This window comes from Rhagoletis zephyria, unplaced genomic scaffold (genome assembly GCF_001687245.7).
Source record: "Rhagoletis zephyria isolate East Lansing unplaced genomic scaffold, Rhagoletis_zephyria_1.1 Rzeph_scaffold_01530, whole genome shotgun sequence".
In the NCBI taxonomy this organism is placed as follows: domain Eukaryota; kingdom Metazoa; phylum Arthropoda; class Insecta; order Diptera; family Tephritidae; genus Rhagoletis; species Rhagoletis zephyria.
In genome coordinates, this window is record NW_016158614.1 from 94,666 (window position 1) to 117,704 (window position 23,039).

At 35.6% G+C, this 23,039-nt stretch overlaps 1 protein-coding gene across 1 annotated transcript in view; it reads right to left on the reverse strand.

The window, feature by feature from the left end:
- Positions 1–16,931, reverse strand: part of LOC108364328 (protein serrate-like) — a gene marked incomplete at its 3' end in the record, with an annotated part of 111,557 nt that extends 94,626 nt beyond the window's left edge. Inside the window, exons 1-2 of the mRNA XM_017617967.1 lie at positions 16,786–16,931; positions 3,705–4,612 (exon numbers count right to left, since the gene is read on the reverse strand). Of these exons, the coding sequence (XP_017473456.1) occupies positions 3,705–3,803 (99 nt within the window). The remainder of the gene's footprint in view (positions 1–3,704; positions 4,613–16,785) is intronic.
- Between the last annotated feature and the right edge of the window lie 6,108 nt (positions 16,932–23,039).

A 23,039-nucleotide genomic window follows, 5' to 3' on the forward strand; every position in this document is an offset into this window, starting at 1 on the left:
CGTGTAAGCAAAACGTTGAAAATTATTGAAATCGGACTAAAATAACGGCCGATTCTCATATAACGGTAAATTTAAGAAATGCTTGAAACTTCAATATTTCGAAATTGAAGGACGCTAATTTACTCAAAATTGATACACCTCGGCTTACCATCTAGCGCAAGGTTTCGGAAGGGTGAAAAAACATATATTTAATACTTGCGCCGGGTATTTAATGTTCGGCTCCGCCCGAACTTAGACTTTCTTACTTGTTATTCTCTGAATTTAACTGTCTTTCAACTCACTACAGTCTTTCGAAAGGCAAAAGTCAACTCTGGCAACTGTCTTGAAAACTCTGTCCTCTCGTTTGAAAGACTAATTGAAAGATCTGCTAACGAGCAATTCTTAGAGTTATTTCGTTTTTCTTTTAGCAATAAGATTTCTAAAAATTAATGAAATTAAAAAATGTGTATATGTACATGTTTTGAAAAAATAAAAACTAAAAGTTAAAAGAAGACTAAATAAAGCAATAAAAATAAAACTAAATTAAAAATATATGTTTCCTTTTAAACAATAAAATAAAAAAGGAATAAAAAGTAAATTTAAAAGAAATGTATTTCTGCTGAATTTTTTTTAGATTTTTTTGTGGCTAATCAAGAAAGTCGCAGAAGTTCCGAAATATTAACCCTCTAGTAGGCCAATTTTTTTATGAGTTGAAAACTTCAGGAATGGGTGATTTTAGCACGAGAAACCCAAAACTGATGTCCATTTTGATCTGTGACAGTAACTTTTTCCTACAGGGGAGAAAAACCAAGACCGTCTGGAGACGGGCTCGCTGATATACTTACACATATTTTCAGCTTTCTCTTACACAATGTTGACCTACGCACCGGCAATGCCGTCTGCAGACGGTCAAAAATGCAAACTGGGTTTTTATATGTCGGCAAGCCGGTCTGTAGACGGTCTGTGTTCGAAAGCAATTTTCTCCATTTCGGATAGTCACACAATTATAAAACTTATATCAAAATACTGTGCTTTTAACTACGAAACTCACTGAATTTTTTTGTATCAAAAAAAATTTCAAAAGAAAAAATTTCTTTAATTACGAAATTATTAAAAAGCAAGAAATAATTAATTTTAACCGTGTTTTCAAAATCTGTAATTCAACTGCCGATTAAAATAAAACGGATTGACATAACGGATTAAAATTTACTTCGCCGTAAGGGTACGATTTTTGTCTAAAGATCGTGCCTTACGAATATAGAAAAAATTATTATAGGTGCACTAAAAAGGTGTTTAGTTAACGACCGTCTGGAGGCGGTTCTGCCTACTAGAGGGTTAATAGCGAATAAAAACACATTTTTGCAAAAAAGGAATTCCTTAGCCCTTCACGACCGAGGGGTCAATGGGCCACATTTTTTATTATCATTGCGAAAGAACAAAAGGGTTATACAAACCATTTATACAGTGGCTATTTTTAAAAGTCTTTCCAAATTATATTAGTTAAATGGAAAGTTAAAAGGAGGAGCCTTTGCAACAACCAAATTGTAAACAGCCTTTGACTACTGGCAGTATCAAGAATACCTAGAAAAAAAACCATTTTCTGTGAAAATGCCGCATAGAATGTAGAATTAAACTTGAAACAAATCCATCACAGAATAAGTTATATACAGATGAAATGAGCTTGGTTTCAACTGCGAAAATTTTTCAGAAAAGGCTATAAGGACATTCACTTAATTTGAATATACTTGTATGGAATTTATCATTGCATTGAATAAAAAATTAGGTTAAGTGATTTTTTAACAACATTCGCATATGTACGTTTATTTTTTACGCTAAATTTAATTCAAAGTTTCAAACATTGTACAGAGAAGTGAATCATCCAGATTAAGACAATTTTTGCGAGGAATCCGGTTCCCTTGGGGTACCTGGGCGACGAAGCACAAAATAGGAGAATGAGCAGCGAGGATTCGTTAAAGCTTCTCTCCAACCTTCTGGACGATCGCCACATGTCCAGGACAATAAATTCGTTCAAACCCTTCAATCGGGCAATTGGCTGGCTCCCTAAAGCTTGGAGGGTGGTCGGGGTTGCGTTCATCCAGAAAGCCGCAGAGGGTTCCCATGTTCCCCTAAGGATTTTAGGCCTATCAGTCTACCTTAGTTTTGCTCGGGATTACTCTCGACTTTCTTTCGAGGGTTAAACATGCTTATTGCAAGAGAAGGTCGGTGGATACCGGCTTGCACACATTAGAAAGTGGAAGTGCCTTCACTCAGAAAATTATACAGTAGAGGCCTTCCTCGATATCGAGGGCGCTTTCAGTCAAATCTATTCATAAGCTGCGGGTTTAAAACAACCTAACAAGGCTTATCTGCAGCTTAATGCGTGACGTAGCGGAGTGCGGGAGTGCCTGCGCTCAGCGTAGAGTCAATAGGGACACTCCGCAAGGTGGTGTTCTCTCTCCCTTGCTCTTTATTGCTGTTGTAAGCGACCTCAAATAGGAAGTGGAAAAATGGGCTGTCGGCTGATCGCCTATGTAGATAATGTGTCCCTCTTGGTTAGGGGTCGTTATCTAGGTAACCAGGTGGGCAGCCAACTGCGGCCTCGCAGTCAATACCAGCTAAAACTGGTATTGTTTGTCAGGAAGTGCAAGATACCCGTTGGGGCCCTTCCCACGATCGGAAGTATCTGTTTGCAGCTCTCAGGCAGGGCCATGTACCTAGGCTTGATCCTGGTTAGGAAGCTGTCGTGGAAGCCTAACATTGAGGAAATTGCAAAAGAGGCGTCGGTTGCCTTGTACTGCTGTAGGGGAGCTATCGGTAAGAGGTGGGGTCTCTCGCCCAAAGTAATTAATTTGTTCTATGATACCACAGTTAAGCCTACCTTGTTTTATGGAGATTTCTTCTGGTCGAACTCACTAGAAGAAGCAACCGGAGCGTATACAACGTATCGCACTAATCGGCATTAGTGGAGCATTAAGAACCACACCTATACTGGCGATTAACGTATTGAACATTGCACTTGTGGATATTGCAGGCAGAATTGTCGAAGTACGAACCTTTATTTGGCTCAGGGAAACCGGGTAATTAACTAGCTCGAAAGATGGACACTCTGGACGTTTGGAAGGTGTTGACTTCATTGCTGGCAGCCAGCAGCTTCTGCTCTACTTACGTACGTGCCCTCAATAGAGGACTTGGCAGGGGGCGGTAAACTTCTTCACGAACGGTTCAAAACTTGGAGATAGGGTTCAAAAACCATGTTCAGGCTTCGGGTCTTATGCAGTGTATTTCAGGCAGAAATAGTTGCCATTAAGGAAGCCGTGGAGTAACTGAGGCGGTCATCAGAGCCCTCGAACGTGCGATCGAAGTCGGTAAGGGAATATTAATCGCGTAGGAGTACATGTAATAAGAATAGTTTGGGTGCCTTGAAAAATTATCAATAGATATGGGGCAACTTGGGACGCCTCTATCCTCCTTGACAGCTTGGACTCGTATAAGCTCAGCAAAGTTTCGTCAACAGTAAATAAAGTAAAAGTTTTCGGTTAGGCTCAGAATAGGCCTGTAGGTAGTTAGTTAGCCCTTTCAGCGCTCTGTCTTCTATAGTTTAGCGATCGCTGAATGCGTGTCTGGTGTATTGGTTATCCTATTATGCTTAAAATAGTTATTCGTATCTACTATAATGTATGTATATTAAAGCTACAAAGTATGTATATTTAATTTTCTATACTAACCTTTTGTATGAGCGCTAATAAAATATATATGATGAGTGCGGTCACTGTGTCGCTGTGCCTCATTTTCCGGCGGAAGTGCTTGGTAAACATTCTGTACATTCTTGTAGAAGTTCTGGAATTCACGCTCAGCACGCTCCAATGGGTAGAAACTACTATGTATGTAGTGTGCTATAAGATCGTCTCTTCGCTGATTAAATGTATCGTTGTACAAGTATTCAATATGCAAAAGATTAGGCAAATTTTTCATTCGCTATTTTCGTTTCACTTTCACTCATAGTTTCAATATATTTTCAAATTCACTCTTTCGTCTTTGAACATTTTTTGTTTGTTTTTTTTTCATGCGATCACTGTTATCACGGAAATTTATTGCTCTATAACTTAGGTGCAAATACATACATATATGAACAATTATCACTAATGAAATTTATGTTGTCGTTGTTTTTGCTGTTATTGTGCATGTGCGCTTTATGCATGCGCAATTTTTTATTTAATTATTTTTAACTTATGTACATGTGTATGTGTGTGTGTCTTTTTCCTATATCATATTATTTCTTGAATACTTATTATTATTATTGTTGTTCTATGAGTTACAATGCCTTCGCCTATTTAGCATGAATTGCATTCGCATTTAGCGTTGCTGCTTTTTATTTTATTTAAACATTTATTCGTTGTTGTCGTCGTTGTCACAGCTGCCACTTTGTGTTTATTTGTCGTTGTTGTTGTTGTTGCTGTGGGTTTTATCATGTTACTGATTGTATTTATTATGTTCTCGCTGCCACAGCTGATTACAAATCCATTCGTTTAGCTGCTCGTCGCACATGCACTCGTTCATATGTACTACTATTTGGTATATATCTTTTTTGTATGAATGTATGTAAATAGCATGTAGTACATTCATCTTTTTGTTACTAAATCGAATTAAAAAGAAATAAATCTCTGTTTTATTCTTCTATGCGTTTGATATTTAAAGCAGCCGAAAAAATTAATGATTGCTCAATGGAGAGTAGTACTTGTGCGCGATTGTGCACTTATGAATTTATACGTATGTACATATATTTTTAGGCACATACATATGTATTTGTATTCGAATAAAAGTTATATAATTGAAGCAATTTGCAAAATATACATGCAAACATGTTAATAAAATAGCACTGCACGAGTAACGTTCGCATTGACGACTACTACTTCAAAACTCACTCAGTAAGTCGGTCTCATCTCTAGTTACTAATTTTGAGACTATAAATTAGTGACTATTTTTGTTATTTGAGACAACTGAGGTATTCTAGTTCCAACAACTGAGGTAGTTCCAATCCCGTTTTTTTCTGACTAAAACTAAATAGTAAAACTGTCAAAAAATAAAAATTCGCTTAGAGCGAGAGAGTAACACTGAAAAGTATTGGATCGCCTTCTAGTAAAAAATAGTAACTTCAATATAACCTCCAAATTTTGGTTGTAAAGTTTTGCTTATTTTGTATGCAAACATACTCAGCTCACACATGTAAATAACCAAAAACACTTTCAAATTCGTTATAATCCACTTAAACAAGTAATTATATAATTTTCAGCGTGCATTAGCAGAGTGTACTTTTCTTTTTACAATTTGGTTGTCGGACACACTACAACTGATCGTTTGACACATTTACCAGCAACAAATCTTTGGACTAAAACTGGTAACTTCCGGTTACTAACTGGTTGTCCTCGGAGAACCGAATACGGATTCGATTTCCAGTAAAATCTGACTATTTCTGACTAGTTCGGACTCGTAATATAAANGTAACTTCCGGTTACTAACTGGTTGTCCTCGGAGAACCGAATACGGATTCGATTTCCAGTAAAATCTGACTATTTCTGACTAGTTCGGACTCGTAATATAAATAAATATTTTTAACCGACTTCCAAAAAAGGAGGAGGTTATCAGTTCGTCGTTTTTTTTTTGTGTTTATGTGTGTTACCGCATAACTTTGGACCACGTCAATCGATTTCGATAATTCTTTTTGCAACGGAAAGGTAGTGTCTATACTAATTTGGTGGTCACATACTAATTTGGTTTAGATCCGATCATTGGGCCATGAAATATAAAAAAATTACTTGTTATAACTACTACTCCTTATAACGTTACATATACCTGTAAATTTCTTCAGAAACAATTTTCTCTAGAAGTGTGTTAAAACCCTGATTAAGTACATTTAATTATGCTCCTTCTTGAAGTTAGAATATTTCGAGCGTGGCATTCAATCTAAGTTATTTCGACAAAGGTTCTGATAGTTGCTTTTACTTAATTGGAGCCTTCAGAACTCAATGGTTTTGCTCGATTGGCTCCAATTTTGGAGAAATTTTGCTTAAATTTGAACTATTTTATAAAAAGCTAGCTCAGTTTTGAAGATATTTTACTAAAATTTTGCACGATTGTATTTTATTTCCTTTCTAACATCTAGCTCCCATACAACTGATTGCTCAGAGACATTATTTTGCGAAATAACTCTTCCAATTAAGCAGGTAAAAATTTAGTATAGGTTCACTTTTACATATAGCATGCAAACCATTTATTATTCAGTTATGGAGTTAAAGTTATAGCGCAAAAACACATATAGAAAATTTTTTTTTAGAAAAATTATTTTTGACCAGATAACCTGAAAACCAGGCAAGCGTGAACAACATTGAGTTAAAGATGACTATGATTTAAAAAACTTAAATTCCATTTTTACAATTTTTGTTTGGCAAGCTCGAAATTCATTCTAAAATTGTTATACACATGAAGAAAGTTATATATCGTTTACCTATAGGTGAAAAGGTGACAAGTCCATTTTTTTTTAATTGTTCAGGGGAGACGAAAAATTGATGTAGTTTCGCATTATGTGTCTCTCTGCTACAAAAATTAAAATTAAAAAACTTGGCATGTATGTTCATGAGGAATACTGTGTAGAAAACTTCCACGCCAATATTTAATTACTTTTAAATAATATGACTTTTAAGTTAAGGCATGCGAGTAAACGTGTTAGATGAGTGCGTATGGTGCTATGGGGCGTTTATGCATATGAGCACGACTGGTTATTTTTACTTTATTTAGTACATATATCTTTTTTAAATTTTCATTTAAATACAATTTTGCGATTGAATCTCGTACTTTATTCAAAAGTGAAGATAATGCATTTTCTAAGATGGGTGTATTAGCGGTTCCACTTAGGGCACTGTACAGACAGATTGACCAGCATTTAATAAGTAAGTAAGTAAGTAAGTAAGTAGGTAGTATCTAAATACTCTGGCAACGAAGTTGCCATTAAAGCCCTGAACTCACCTATGATGCTATAAAATTTGTCCTGGGACGGCCTGACCGATATTAAAGAGCAGGAAGAACACTGGCTACTAGTGGTTTACTCTTTGGCAGTTGCCTTATGTCAACTGACAGATCATTGGACGAAATGGCTTGAGCAGGCACAGTCTTCCTGGTCAAAGGTGGATTGAAGATGGTGAAAGGAGATCTTAGTGCTTATCAAGTTGCAGCCTCTTATTTTGAATGGGCGCTTCCTACAGGTCACTGCCCGATAGCAATCCATATGACTAAATGGCGTATTTGCCGCATTTTTTTTTGTTCAATGATAAAATGGAATAAATTCAACCCTTTCTACTTGGATGACTAAATTTTGCAGATATTAAATTATTTTGTCTTGCACTTATTAACTGAAATTGAAGGAAACTCCAGGATTCAGATAATGCGCCTCCGTACTTGGGATTGGCTTGCGGCGTTCCATTAATAGAGTAGTGTATAACTTCCAAATTTATGTAGCATTACAAAATACAGCCTCTTTAATATCCAAGTTTGTCTCTGAACCACCACGGCTTAGCCTAACCAAAATTTTTGGGAAACTAAATCTTCTTTTTCTAGGATTTCATAAGCTTTATGACTTTTAATGGCCATATGAACTTTCTATGTAATATAAGTTTCGTTCAGATATCTTTTCTTAAGTTTCTACCGATATCTTTGCGAAATCCTTATTTTGTAGAATTTTAACGCTTCAAGCCCATACCTGTCGCAAAATCTACAGAAACCACACACATTAGTGCGACACCACTGCCACTCCACTGCAATTTTCACGTTGCATGCTCTACAGAACCACTGCTACTTGACAACCGCAAGCCACCAACCACCAGACAGAGGGCAAACGCCGTTCATTGCAATGCAACACAACCGCATAATGCAAATGCAATTCAATTAAAGTCCATTAAATGTACAACAGCAAGAGCAACACAAACTGAGGCAATAACAGCAACCACAATAGTAAACAGCAAATACGTCACAACGAAGAAGCAACACACAACAAATGACATGAACAACGACAACAAGTGCTGGAGTTGTGCCACAATACCCAATGGGCTATGGATCTCAAAATAAATGAATGAATGAGTGATTGCCTCGGCAGGCTGAGAACAGAAATCGCAAAGTGCTTCTACGCACACAAGCAACCACACGCATATATGTACATACATTCACAAGCGAAGTCACTTCCAAAAGACTAACCGCTGCAACCGCAAATGACAAAATGCAACAGTGGAAGCAACTACAACGACAGTCAACGCGAAATTCAAGTTTGTGGCTGCAATAAATCCGCTACTGGCATCGCCGCAATAATCGTCGACTGGTGCGTGCGCAGCGCAGTGCTTGGTGCTTGTTCTTGCCGCAACTCGCTTAACCTTTCTGGGCACTCGCGGTTCTGTCCGGACCGATTTAAACTTTTGATATCTTTGAGATGAGCACTCGAGTTCATATTTCATGATAAGTATCTTCAACATACTTCTTTCACAATCACTCAAATATACAAATACTTCGTTTAGACCTTTTCGGATGGGTTTCGCGCATTTATGATGGAATATGGAGTTTTTAATTGAGAATCTGCTCCAGAAGTGTGTTAAATGGCCGTAGAGGGGTAAATGTCTATAGCATGGATCCGTGGTTTGCACTCCAATCCATTGTTTGCATCATAAATCTTGATCAGGGTGTCGCAATAGAAAAGATGATCAGCGCAGTTCGATTCTGTGTGAAGTGGAGCCTAAGAAGTAAAGTCCTTCTGTATTAAAGTTGATCCATCCGAATCATTACACACTAATGACTTAATACATAACAGTCAAACTTATTCTTCGTCACGTTAGCGATAACGAAATTGATGGTCAGGCGGTTCTTTTTATGGAAGAGACAATACAAAGTGGGCAAAAGAGAAACATTTCTCGCTAAGAAAGTAAAACAATTTTTTTTGCGTAATACAAATGAAAGACAGATGGCAAAAATAATAAAAATAAAATAATAATAATAATAGATTGGCGCTTACACACATGTTAGTGTTTGGCCGAGCTTCTCCTACGACTTGTAGCGTGCGAGTTGATCTTGTCACACAAAGCGGAGGGACCTACAGTTTTACGCCGACTCCGAACGGCAATTGTATTTTTATAAGAAGCTATTCTTCATCGCAGAAATACATTCGAAGGTTTGACATAGCCTGCCAAGGGACGACCACTGTTAAGAAAAAACCTTTTTTCTATATTTTTTGCGATGTTGCTTTGACCAGGTCTTGAACCCAGGTGCTGCGGAGTGGAAGCGCGCCATGCTTACCACTACACCACAACGACCGAGCATAAAAGCCTTGGAAAAAAAACTCTCTCATTCACCACCCGTGGTGAAAATCTATTTTGAAAGAAAGCACTTTTATGTCATTAAGCTCGCGTGGCTCCGATATTCGCGGAGGATATTTTTTTGTTTGTTTCTTTAATCTATTTTTCCTTTTTAAATTTTTTAAAAGAAAAAATACCTACATACTTTTTATTTGTCAATTTTATTGTGGCGTATTAATATTTATTTCGATAGTGCTATTGAGCTTTGTGCCACGATTTTTGCTTTTTAGGAAAAATGGAAAAAGCAACAAAAGTCTAGCTGCTATTTCGGAGATCACCACATCTATTCATAAGACTTTTTTTTGACTTCAATAATTTTTTTAGTTTAATTTTCTCTTAATTTTTAGATTTTATTGTTAAAAATATCTACTAATTTTTTTTTATTTCATTTAATTTTTAGAAAACTACTATATTTAGTTTTTGTTTTTTTTTAATTTATATAATTTGTTTTTTTTTTTTTTAAATTTAATTTTCTTTGCTTTTTAGATTTTATTGTTTTAAAAAGAAAAAAACTAATTTTTTTATTTCCTTTATTTTTAGGACCTTAATTTTTATAATTTATTTATTTTTATTTATTTCTTCTTATTTTGAGATTTTTTTTAGATTTTGTTTTAAATTACTATCTTCTTTTTTCTATTTCGAATTTAATTTTACTTCCTTTAAAAAGAAATAAGCATTTTTATTTTGATTTCATTTAATTTTTAAAAATATTTTTATTTATTTTTGCTTTATTTTTATTATGTTTTTTTCTCCTTTTTTAATTTAATTTTCTTTAATTTATTACTTTTTATTTCTTTTCAACTTGAAAGGCAGTTGCCAATAGAATTCGATCTTTTATCAACCTGCGTCAAAATGTAATTGCAATACAAAGAAAATGTTGTTTTAATTCATTATTTCTTGAATTATGCCACAAGTGTAATATTTGCTATCATTTAGTTATATGCCAATGCATATCTGTGTTCATATGGAGTACCAAGAAATAGTTCCGATACTAGCAAGTCAATATTCTTATTAAGTCCCATCAAAAAATTCCTTGTCGTTTAAAGAATAAATGGAACGGTGCTTTTTACTAAAACCAGCTTCCCGATATAAGTTACTATTCCGTACGAACACAAAATATTATCAAGCGGAAACACATGCCATACCCCCCTATCATCCAGCATTGGATACCATGGAAAGATTTTGTTATAATTTCTCCCCAAAGTCTGGCCACACCATGGCTGTATGAAGCTAGTATGAGACTTTAATGGGTGTCCACATAAGAGTTAAGTGCAACGCATATCAATTTGCATAATTCTAGTGCGCCCATGCCTAAGTTAAGAGCATATCGATTTTCCTCATGTCAATCAACACTAACTAGCCCGCCTTCTTGATCTTCCTTCTAGCTTATGGCTCATTGCTTGCCTATGAAGCATTCTATGTAAATATATATGTGTGTACATATTTCATGCATCAACGCCTCAAGCGCTCATCTCCTTACTTATTAGACGAAGTGTTAATTGCTCCACCGGGTTGTCTCCTTAATTAATTAACCTTGCAATCCATTTGACTGCATTATTGCCATAGTGTATGTTCTGTAAGTGCATGAGAAAATTATACATTTTTTATTCTACTACTATTTTTGTGCTTCCCTTTTTTTACGAATTATGCCACTTTTATACTTTACGTAAGCATCATTGACTTTATGCGAGCAGTGCCGTCAGCAGCTCGGTTGCTGTGACCGGAAATTACGCTGCGCGCCATATTCACTTCAATTTCGCATGCTTCTATTGTGCTCAAACAGCAACGAGCAGTACATACATGCATACATGTACATATATGTGTACTAAATATGTATATATATAATATATAAAAATAAAGTATCCCACTGGCTGGATGATGTTGTTGCTAGGCATGTCACTGCAGTTTGCCGGCGAGCTGCCCAGCAATGTTGCGGATTGCCCGCGGGAATTGATCTCTGGTGTCAACACAAACAAACACATGCATGCCAACGGATTTTCAAGTATGTAGATATTTTAATGATAATGTTATGTATTAATTCCTCTTGCTGACTCCCATGTGTGGGAGTTTTTACAGTAGACATTTCAATTTATTTCTTCTGAGTTTTATTGCATTTTTTAAGAGTTTTTAATTATTCATGGTTGATCATTTCTTTTGAAAGTCCACAAATGAATGATGTGAGAACTTTTTAAGGTCACTTCGGCATGGTGCACAAGGATAAATTTAGCAAAACAAGTGTGAAGGAGAGCAAATCGAGTTGCGTCGGATGTAGGCAAACATAAAGTGGTGTCCTTAAATTTTAGTTCAGTCAATTTTTGTTTTAAGCAATTTTTTTAGTAATTTTTAAAATACATTGTTTATGATGGCATCATTGTCCAGATTTAACGAATAGATATTAGGTAGCTAACAAATAGTGAGTATTCCGTTTTATTGTCCATTGAATTTTAATTTTGGATATGCTGGTAATTGCCGTTGATTTTTGTATGTACCAGAATAAGTCAGTGTATTTTTTATAATGTATGTATTAATCATTTGTCGGAACCGGAAAAATCGGACCACTATGGCAAATAACTCCCATACAGCTAACTTCTTCATTTATGCAGCTATAAACATCAAATGAAATTTCGCACTATTTTCACTGATTATCAACAGAAAGTGTACTGTAAAAATAACAAAGATCGAATCACTATAACCTATTGCCTCCGTATAACCGATTGTTCAGGTACAGAGTTTTACTGTAAAACTAACCATACAAAGTCTACGTATATCTTACGAGCCAATTCAACAATATCAATATGAAATACGCATATGAAAGCTAACAAAATTCTTTATAACCGGTATATAGATCACTTTTCAATAAATCTGATAGTTTCGAACAAATTAATTAATCATTCCAGATTTTTTGTTTTTTTTTTATGAAAAAATCAAGAAAAAACAAATATTAACAAGAGGAAAATTAAAAAAATAACAGGTTCTGTGTAAATTTTTGCATTCGTGCCTGTTGGGTTACAAAAAAATCAAATATTAAGAAAATCTATGGATAATTAAAGAAGTAATGAGTTGTGAAATGAAAATGCGCAAAGATTTTTTGTATGAAATATGGCCGGAAAATCGTCTTACCCAGGTGTACGTGGCGTATAAATAACCTTGGGTGTATTCCAAAACGTCAAAATACAAAGCATCAGTCTCTTTTATTTCTAAACCTGACTAGAAGAATAAGTTTAACTTGCGCAACCTAGTAGAAAAACTAGCATCTAACCGTGGTTGCGTACATTTGACATTAAAATCTAATGAGGTCTAGAAATAAAAGAGACTGATGCTTTGCATTTTGACGTTTTGGAATTCACCTTTTCTTTCCGGATCATTTAAAAAAAATACAAAATTTTCTGATTTTCATTTCACCACTCATTATTTCGTTATTTATCCATCAATTTTCTTCATTAGTAACTTGTTTTTTTTTCGTAACAGAACAGGCTTTAGGACAAATGGAAAAATTTGGCACAACGCTTTTATAAACTAACAATGTTGTGTGTCCAAACACCATTTATAGCAAAGGTATTATGGCAAAGTTTCTATACAACCTAGTCTATATATCATTCTCGTCGTTAGGTATCATATCAAAAACATACAATTAGGCTCTAATAGATGTCGCCTCGCCGTAAGTACTTAAATATTGCGCCTAAAAATATGCACTACATACGCTACAGCGGAAATGGACGACACGTCATTTCTTTAAATGAAATTAATTGCTTCTATATGTATGTATCTACATATGTATGCACATTAGACTGCATCACTCCCCATACAAAAATAATCGGTACTGTTTCTCCATTCCAATTATAAAATCTATTACATTTTAAAACATCCACCAAAATATTCCGGAAAAATATAAAGATTTACGTGAGCTGAACCGAATTGAAAATACCTCTAAAAATTAAGTTTTTTATGAATAAAAATGGTTTCTTAAAGATTTTTTTTTTGAAAAAATCCCCTCAAATAACAAAACGATTTAAGCTTAAAAAATTTGCATAAAAATATTCTTATAAAAAATATTAAAAAAATTGTAATTCCGGCGGAAAAACAAATGTACACAATTTACCACACAAATATTTGCGCAAATACCAACTAGTACAAATAGGAATCGAATAGGAACCTTATTTCTGGTAATTTGTATTTGCCCAAATATTTGTGTGGTGTCCTGTGGGTCCTGTACTAATTTTGTTTAGATGCGATAAATGGATCGTGAAGAAATTAATGATAATCTTAAATTTTTATATGAGAATTGATGACGGTTTCATTTTTTGCTTAAAAATTACTTGTTCATATTTTAATTTGTATAGTGCTCTTCCACTATGGGCAAAAGTAGGGAGTTGACACTCATTCAACAGCAGTTAACTTTCAAAATTTGTACTGAGCGTCTACAGTTAACTACCGAATGCGAGTTCTCTGTAAAAGCGTTAACAAACGGCAGCGTTGATCGGGATTAACTCGGACTTAATCCGGGTCAACTGCAGTAAATTCCCGCTGCCGTCTGTTTATGCTTTAAATATGGCCCTGAAAATTTAATTTTCTTCATCTTCAGTTAACCACTACAAAGGAAGTTTTCTTCTGGAGATAAACTTATTAACAATGTCTTTAGTTTAAACCAATCCCTGATACGATATTCGAGCTAGAAAAATATATGTTAGTGTACTCGTATTCACAGTATTTAGCTGCTCTAAGAGAAAAAAAACGAAATCATTATCTATGCAAAGTGGTTTGTATAAAACTTCTCATTCTAGTAATTTTTCACTTCACTGGTTCGTAATTACACAGAATTAAAAATTTCAGTAAACTTTTTTACCCAAGAAAAAAGTGCGCTGAATTCAAATACTTGCTTAGTTAGATTTTCGTTCGGTCGTCAGAATTTCAGAATTTTGCACATAGCGCTCGACCGTCTTTCCGGTACTTAACTCGTCTGTTACCCAAGAAAAAGAAACAGTTTTCGTTGGACCTGACAGAAGACAAGTAATTTTTAAGCAAAAAATATAACCGACTTCTATTCTCATAAAAAAATTAATATTATCGGTTAATTTCTTTAAAATACAATGATCGGATTTCAACTTAGTGTGGTACCACCTGTGATGTAACACCGGAACGGTTAACGTGGTCCAAAGTTATGCGGTAACATACATCAAAAAAATATATGTATTCGGATGAATTGATAACCTTCTCCTTCTTGAGAAGTCGGTTAAAAAAAAAAAACTGATGGACGACAAGAACTTTTCGCGATATTTTAGACCCATAGAAAAAGTAGTATGGGAATCTCTCAGGACCATCATCNCGGATGAATTGATAACCTTCTCCTTCTTGAGAAGTCGGTTAAAAAAAAAACTGATGGACAACAAGAACTTTTCGCGATATTTTAGACCCATAGAAAAAGTAGTATGGGAATCTCTCAGGACCATCATTCACAATTTCCTTGGCAACCAGAAAAACAAAAACTACAGGCCACTTGTCGCGGAATTGTTGCTAAATTACAAGAAAATTTGCGGTCGGTCGTATGACGCTTAAGATTCATTTTCTGCATAATTCCCCTCTATATTTCTTGTCGGAATATTTGCGTGATACGAGTGAAGAGCACGGCAAGTGGATCTGGAGAGAGTTGAGAGCAACTACCAAGGTTTCTGAGACGCGGACATGGTGTGCGCCTATATCTGGAGTCTATTACTTTATATAGACACACAAGAATATAAACGTAAAAGCTACACCGCACTTCATTTCTAAATTTTTAGTTATTATTGAATAAAATTACTATGTCTGCCAAAAACCGCCATCACCTTTAACGCAAAAAACAGTCTTCGGACTTGAAATCAGCATAGAAAATTATCCCAGCAACACACTCTACTTGCTCAGATACAATACCGTATATTCCCGAGTTATTGTTGAATTATTTCCTTGTAATATATAACGTAAAATTTTTTGCCACATAATTCATTGCCTTTTGTTTTGTAAAAGACACAATATTAATTTCCGCTTGAATAAGTGAATACACAGCCGTACTCATTTTGAGCAAAATGGGGTTACTTTATTAAGTTTTTAGTAGACTTTTTAATGAAAATGATTGTGAACTGTTTAGGCAACTTAAAATATTTTATATGTAATATCTCCGAATTTGTTGTGTGACTTATATAAAGCCTTTTGTTTTGCACTTTAACCGACTTCGAAAAAAGAAGGAGGTTAACAATTCGTCGGAATATTTTTTTTGTGTATGTTGCCGCCTAACTTTGTACCACGTTAGCCGATTTCTACAATTCTCCTCTTAGAGGAAAGTTGGTATCACAGAGATGCTCCCATACTAATTTGGTTTAGATCCGATCATTGGATCATGAAGAAATTAATGGTACTCTTAAATTTTTATGAGCATTTAAGTCAGTTTTCTTCTTCGTTTCACAGTTATTTGTTTCGAACACAATCTTTCTGAAACAAAAACAAAAATAATGGTGCCAACCGTTATGCAGTTTGTTACATAATGAAAATAGGATTTTAACAGTATCTTGGCAGTAAGATTAAGCTGATGCCAGATAAAACACTTGCTTCGCTTTGCTTTACAGATTCGCTTTGACAGATAATATGAAATGTATGAAAACGCACAAAGCATGTCACATTGATCATTTCAGCTGCAACGCGAAGCTAAAAGATGACCAATTCCGATCTTTTTGCGTGCGTTCACCAACAGCTGGTTTAGTATTTATTTTGTTTTGTCTAAAATTGAGTTTTCATGCAGAAACATAAAATTTAATTACATTGCTGATATTTTTAAAATTAAGTACTTATATAAAATGCAAAGTTATAAATGTCACGCAAAGGCAAAAAGTTTTATCTGCGTTTTTAATGCGTTGCAAAAGCTAATTATCTCTATTTTTAAAGTTATGTGACAGGTTTTTTTTTTATCATAAACTAAAAATTTATAGGCATTTGAAAAGCTTGATCGATGAAAACTTCGCTTCGACAATTCAAAGGGGCACATGAGTTTTTTTAATTCTATTTTATTATTGTGCACACGCGTAAGCTTTCGATATCGCATAGCTTTTTAATTAAAGTCTCTAATTTTTTACTTTTTTCCTTTTGCTATTGAAAATTTTTTTAATTGATCAAATTAAATACTTACTGTCTACAATGTTTAACGGTATAATTTTTATTAAATCGCACAAGCTTATAGGAGCATCAATTAAATGGGCTGTACCTGAATCACTTGAAGTTCGATTTTTGCGAAAGCCACAAAAATTCTATAGCTTAATCCGTAAAGCTATGAGCGTAGAATATGTTTTCAATTATAAGTTCGTAGCAATTCGGGATTAAGTTTTTTTTCCGTAGATTTCACAAAAAATCGAACTATGTTCGATGCAGCAATAGAAACGATAATTAAAGATTTACATACGCCATGCTACACAATCACACATTTCAAAAATAAATTTACTTCGCGCTTTCGCAGGCTCACGGCTTTTGCTGCTGTTATTGTTGGTTTTTATTACAAAATTTTTATCATATATGTACATATGTATGTATATACATATACATGTAGTATGTATGCACATTCATGTGTATTTGCGTATACTTTATTCAATAACCGGCATCCATCCATTCAATGTTGTTGTGACATTTTCATTGAGCAAACAAACACCAGCATAGCCGTTCCGCAATCCATGCGCAGCTATTACAAATAGCTCACTAATTTGTAACTTGCGTTCTTTCAATATTTTCATTTATTTTTTATTCACTCTCTTCCTCAACGCACAAATTTCCATTTCAATTCACACTAGTCACTGTTTACAATTTTTATTATTCAATTTATTTTCTTATTTCCTTTTAATCTGTTGCACTTGCAACAAATGAGGAACTTGCACTTGTCGCCGCAGGCGTATGCCACTCGTATATAGTTACCGATATATGCATGCGTATACTATGTACATATATTTTTATGTGTATGTATGTATGGGGGAGTACACTTGTTTTTATTTGTGTGCGTATGTCCGGTACACTGTGCGTCACTCTAATTGCTGCCACTACCACTACAACTACCACCGCCACGCAATTAACCGTCCAGCGTCAAAAACCAAACCGACTCCGTTTACAGCTCGAAGGCAAATAATACCCGTCCCACGGTGATAAAACATAGCCACCAGCATCTTGTCCAGTTGGAACACAAGCGCACCAATTGGCGGTGGTTGAGGGTTCGAATGCAACGTATAGCAACAACGCACAATGTTTGATTGCACCGTTTAAGAGAGCCATCGTTTAAGAGCACGCCAGAGAGAATTTGTGATTTCTAGGCACGATTTGGTTTGTGTTTTAATTTGTTTTATATTACATCTAATTTTTATAGCTAATGAAATTTCAAATGCTAGTACAATGAGTCATGAATACATTGATTGACATGTATGTATATAATATTTATGTATTTAAATTTTAATATGTAAAATATATATATATCAGTCCACCTACTTTTTCTCTTCGAAATAATTCCACGCTGAATATTCTCTTCTTCGCACTTAAGTCTGAAAACGATTTGTTATTGGGCGGAGCAATGGTTAAATGCGCATGCGCACATTCATACATACATATGTATATACATGCAAGTAGCCTATGGGAAAAATCTTACCGGGCGGCGAATTGGGAACGTACGTGCATATTTACATGTTTGGGCGAAGTTGTAAGATCTGTAAACCCAAAAAAACCATTTGAAGTCTAGATGGACAAACAATCTGCCGCACAGCGTATTATGTGTAGTTTTCTAATAGGGTCTACGAGTGTCTCCTGCAGCATGGAATTTCTTACAGAGCCCAGTCCTCCTAAACTTTACAGAGCTTCGATCTTGCACAGTCACATTCACAGCAGATGTACTGAGGTTAGGGTCGCTATTTTATCAAAAATATGTAAACCGGAACAGCTACCCATGTCCTACCGATCAATTAGCCTCAGCTACTTTCTTCTAGAAGGTATGGAGAAAATACTAGATAGTGTATCAGAGAGGAGAATTTCCCTTCCTCTGAATAAGAATAAATTTACCTATCTACCAGGTAAATCCACTGAGACTGTCATTCATAGGTTTTCTTTAGAAATTGAAAAAGCTCTGGAGTCTACAAATATAGCCCTTTGTGCCTCATTGACATTTAGGGGCTTTTGATAACACACCATACAAGGAAAATGATGACGCTTTGTTGAGAAAGTGTGTAAGTGAGCCCAATAATAAATAAATGGGTTCTATCAATGCTAGGAAGACGTAAAATCAGCACGGAATTAGGAGACACGACAGAATCGATAACAGCCCTCAATGGAGCACAGAACTATATATATGGTAAAACTGGGGCTGGCATATTTGCGCCGAAATTCAAAATATCGATACTTCACCGCCTTTCAAGCGGAGATTCGTGCATTTTGCCGGACAGTCATGCAGCCCTGTTGGTACTTAAGTCCCAAAAAATAAATTCTCAGTTAGTGAATGACCGTTTCAATGTCCTACATGTGCTTTGAGCCAAGAATATAGATTTAATAGAAGGGGTACCGGGGCATGGGAGACATGATGGCAAGGAGGAGGCTGAGTGCCTATCGAAATCAAAGCACACGAAAAGCGGATAAGTAGACAAAATTTTTAGCAGACACTGGATGGAATGCCTAGTGAAGAGACAATCCAAACGATTTATCTATTGTTCAAAAGATTGAAGCTTCTTAATTTAGGCAGAGAGGACCACAAAACTATTAATGGGTAGTTAATTTTACTCTATAGAAATTGGGAAAAATAGTAAAAGAGGCAATTCGAGTTTTTGAAACGATGAATTTTAAATTTTCTTTGCTTCCTGTTTTGGTAAAAAGTTGACCTAGCAACCTTTCACTCTAAGCTAAATTTATTTGTCTTTTGCCCATTGCTATTTTATCAACGGCTCATAGTGTCTAAAAACCTTCGTTTGCTGAAAAATCGGATTGGGACTGGGGCGGTAATAGTTATAATAAAATAACTTAAATTCGAACTTAATCATTATTTTGTGGTTTTTAATTTTTTCGGTCAAAAATAATAATAAGCCTCAAAATTTGCAAGTCAAAGTTTCGGTTGATTGTATCTGTATGGCCTACCAAGCGTTATAAATAATCATTATTTTTATTTAAGTGCCACCAAGCAGATTAATTTATCGGACTCTGAGCCCGCTCGGCTCTAAGTCTCTAACTTATCGGAAAGTTGGATAAAAATTGATTGCAAGATTTGATTACACACAGGTGTAACCTAATAAAAGCTTGTAATAATAATTATTTTCCATCACTGTATTAGCAGCTTCGCATCTGATCTGTACTGAAATTGTTTGGCTATTTTCGATTATGGGCTTTTAGTTTGGAATTGAATTAAAGGAAAAAGTATATGTATTTGAAACTAATATAGCTAAATAAATAGTAATCTTCTTTACAGGTCTATTCTGCGCGTTACCGAAGATTTTGTAACAGGAAAATTTTATTACCAAAAAATGTTACCAGTTCTTGTCACCGCGATACGTACGTTGCAGTTAAAATATACAGCAATTCAGCTATGAAGAAATGAAGAAATTCTAGCATTGCATATTTTACGGGGCAATACTTTGTTACCAGCTTATGCCATGGTAACAAAATTTACCGGTTACAAGAGTACACGCCATTCGGAAAGGGTTTAAAATTAGACAGTAACTTTATTTACCGATTGTAAACAGAATAGATCAGTTAATCAATAGTACTCTCTTCCTAAGCATGAAAAAGGCAACTTCCATAAAATCCGTTCCCTGCTGATCGCGCTCTCTTAAATTTTGCTGCCTTTCTCTTAAACACATATCTTCCACTCGTCTCCTTAACTTCTCAATTTCAAAAGTATTCACTTCCTAAAGACTCATCACAACCGCCCCAGGTACATGGTAGTGAAAAGCAAGTTTCATTCATAAGCGTATGCACCACTTTTAAAGCGGTTGTGCCATCGTAACAGTAGCACAGCACTAAAACAACAAAGGCACAATAAAAGTACAAATGCCGTAGGGGAATCTGCGTCGCGCTGATTGGTCGGTTTTTGCTTGTAGAAGCGAACACAAAAGCCATGAAGAAAGGAAACTCTTATTGGATTTTGTTCGTTATGTGTTTAGCCTCACCATTAAATACTGCACATGCAACTAAATGGTCTAGTCGTTGCAAATGAGCGCTCAATCCATTAATGATGCAAGAAGTTGAAGTAGCCTACGGCACAAAGGTGTTAACGCCATTGCTTTTTTTTTAGTGTTTTAACATTTCAGTTGCAGTTTTGGTTTGAAGATGACCTGCATTAAATAATAGGGGAGCATCAGGAATGAATAAGTTTCCACTGAATGCTTTAATGACTCATCTGTTCAATGAGAAATTGTTGTAGTTGACAAGAAAAAAAATGCTTCCTTAAAAAAATTGTTTTGGGCTTATTTGAAATCGCATACACACTTACATTTGCATAATTTACCAAAAAAGCATTTTCGAGATAAATATGCATATGTATATTGGCAATCAAAACTTAATTAATGGTATTTTTTTTTTTAATATTTGATTTTCAAGTTATTTTTTTTTGTTAATTTTTAATAAAACTAACACAGCTAGTACAATAAAAACAAATTAACTGCGCATAACAATTAATTTTACTGTACAGACTTATGCGTCATAATAAGATCTATATTACAAAACCCTAATTGTAATCACTCCAACCTTAGGCTACTCAAAAATCTAAGCACTTGGACGGTGCCCTATTCGTTCGCCAAGGTGGATCAGTCTACGATTCATGTTTCGTGGGCAGGCACATAGAATAAATATATTCTGGGGTTTCCTCCACCAGCCCACAAAACCTAGAGTCCGTTTCTACAGAAAGCCCAATTTGATTCAAATGGTACCTTAACTTGCCATGTGCTTGTCTCATTATCTTCTCAGCTTCTAAATAGTTCTGCAGTGTATCCTTTAGATGTGCCGCAGAATGGCTCCGGACCATGGATGCGCATTTCGGCTGTACGCTTTGCGACACACTCAGCCCTTTTGTTACCTTCAAATCCTTCATTTCCCGAAACCCACCACAGTGTTACGCTATTGTCGGCTCACAGATGGTTCAGGAGTCTACAGGTCTTGATGCTGTTTTAAAAAAGCCTAAGGCCTTTAACACTGCCTGAATAGCCGACATCATATTTATTCTGGCCCCATTTGTCCTTCTACGAATATATTTGCGAACACAGACTTCGATTGCACAGACCTTCCTCCGAAATATGGCAGGGTATGAGCTCATTGGCAGACTTTCCTGGAATCTTGGTCTAAGTACGTCATAAAGTACATATGGATATTTATGTTTATATTGGCAATAACAAGGTTGATCAAATATTTGGGGATACGTATTTTCTATTTTTCGCAAATAACTATTACTCATTGTCACGGAACCTACCAAAATCCAATCCAGCCTACCAACCTACCAAATGGAAAAAAAACTTACCAGTTTTGGTAAGAAAAGCTCATGTGGGGCAACACTGTTTGTGATACCACTTCTAACTTCTAAGTTAGAGCATGAATCACTGAGTGCCGAGAACATAGTTTCGCAGGTGGCAAATCTTAATCCCGAAGAGCTTCTCCGGACTTATCAGAACATATCGGCTGCTGAGCGGAAGATCGACCTATCTCGGCAGCCAGTTCAAAAACGCCCTATCTCAAAAAACTTTTCAAAAACATCCTATTTCAGAACTTTGTTGAAGAACGCCCTATTTCTGAATTCGCTTCAAAAACGCCCTATCTCAAAAAACTTTTCAAAAACATCCTATTTCAGAACTTTGTTGAAGAACGCCCTATTTCTGAATTCGCTTCAAAAACGCCCTATCTCAGCTGCCGATTCAAAAACGCCCTATATCAGCACATTTTTAATATATTTTGAAGTGAGATAGGGCATTTTTGAATCGTATTCTTAAATATGTCGTTCTTCAACAAAATTCTGAGAGAGTGTTTTTCAATAAAATTCTGAAATAGGGCGTTCTTAAAATTTTTTTTGGGATAGGGCGTTTTCTAACTGGCTGGCGAGATAGGTCGATCTTCCACTCAGCAGTCGATATGAACCCAAGTACCTAAGCCGCAATCTAGAAAAACTCTGGACAGTCTAGGAAAAAATGCTGAGATGATTTCAAATCGGAATCCCTCATACAGCTGCGACGAAATAAGTCCGGTAATAATCTTAATCTTACTGCATGAACCCCAGTATGATAATGGCCTGTCAATACACTGACCTAGGATCGAGATATCCGACTTCGCAAGCCTAAGAGGAACCCTAGACCTCCCACCGTCCCACCATAACGACCTCGTAATAGCACATGCGCTGGTTTTTATCCAGTGTTCGCTGAGCTGAACCATCTCTCTTCTTGGAGATAAACTCCTCATGGGTACCGCCTTCTGTCAAGAATGAAGTTCAGGCGAAATCTCCCGACATTTCTTGGCGAAAAATTCATTTAATTTTGTAGTTTAAAAAAATACTAATTGATTGTTCGGCTCCTGGATAGGGGTTAACAACACACCATTCCAATCACACGACGCTGAAGGCATAACTTTCCTTCGATATAGCTCTGATTTTGAAGTCGTTCGATGTGAGTCATGACGTCAATAACAAAACCAAATTGTTAGGAATCCACTTATCATTTTTCATCT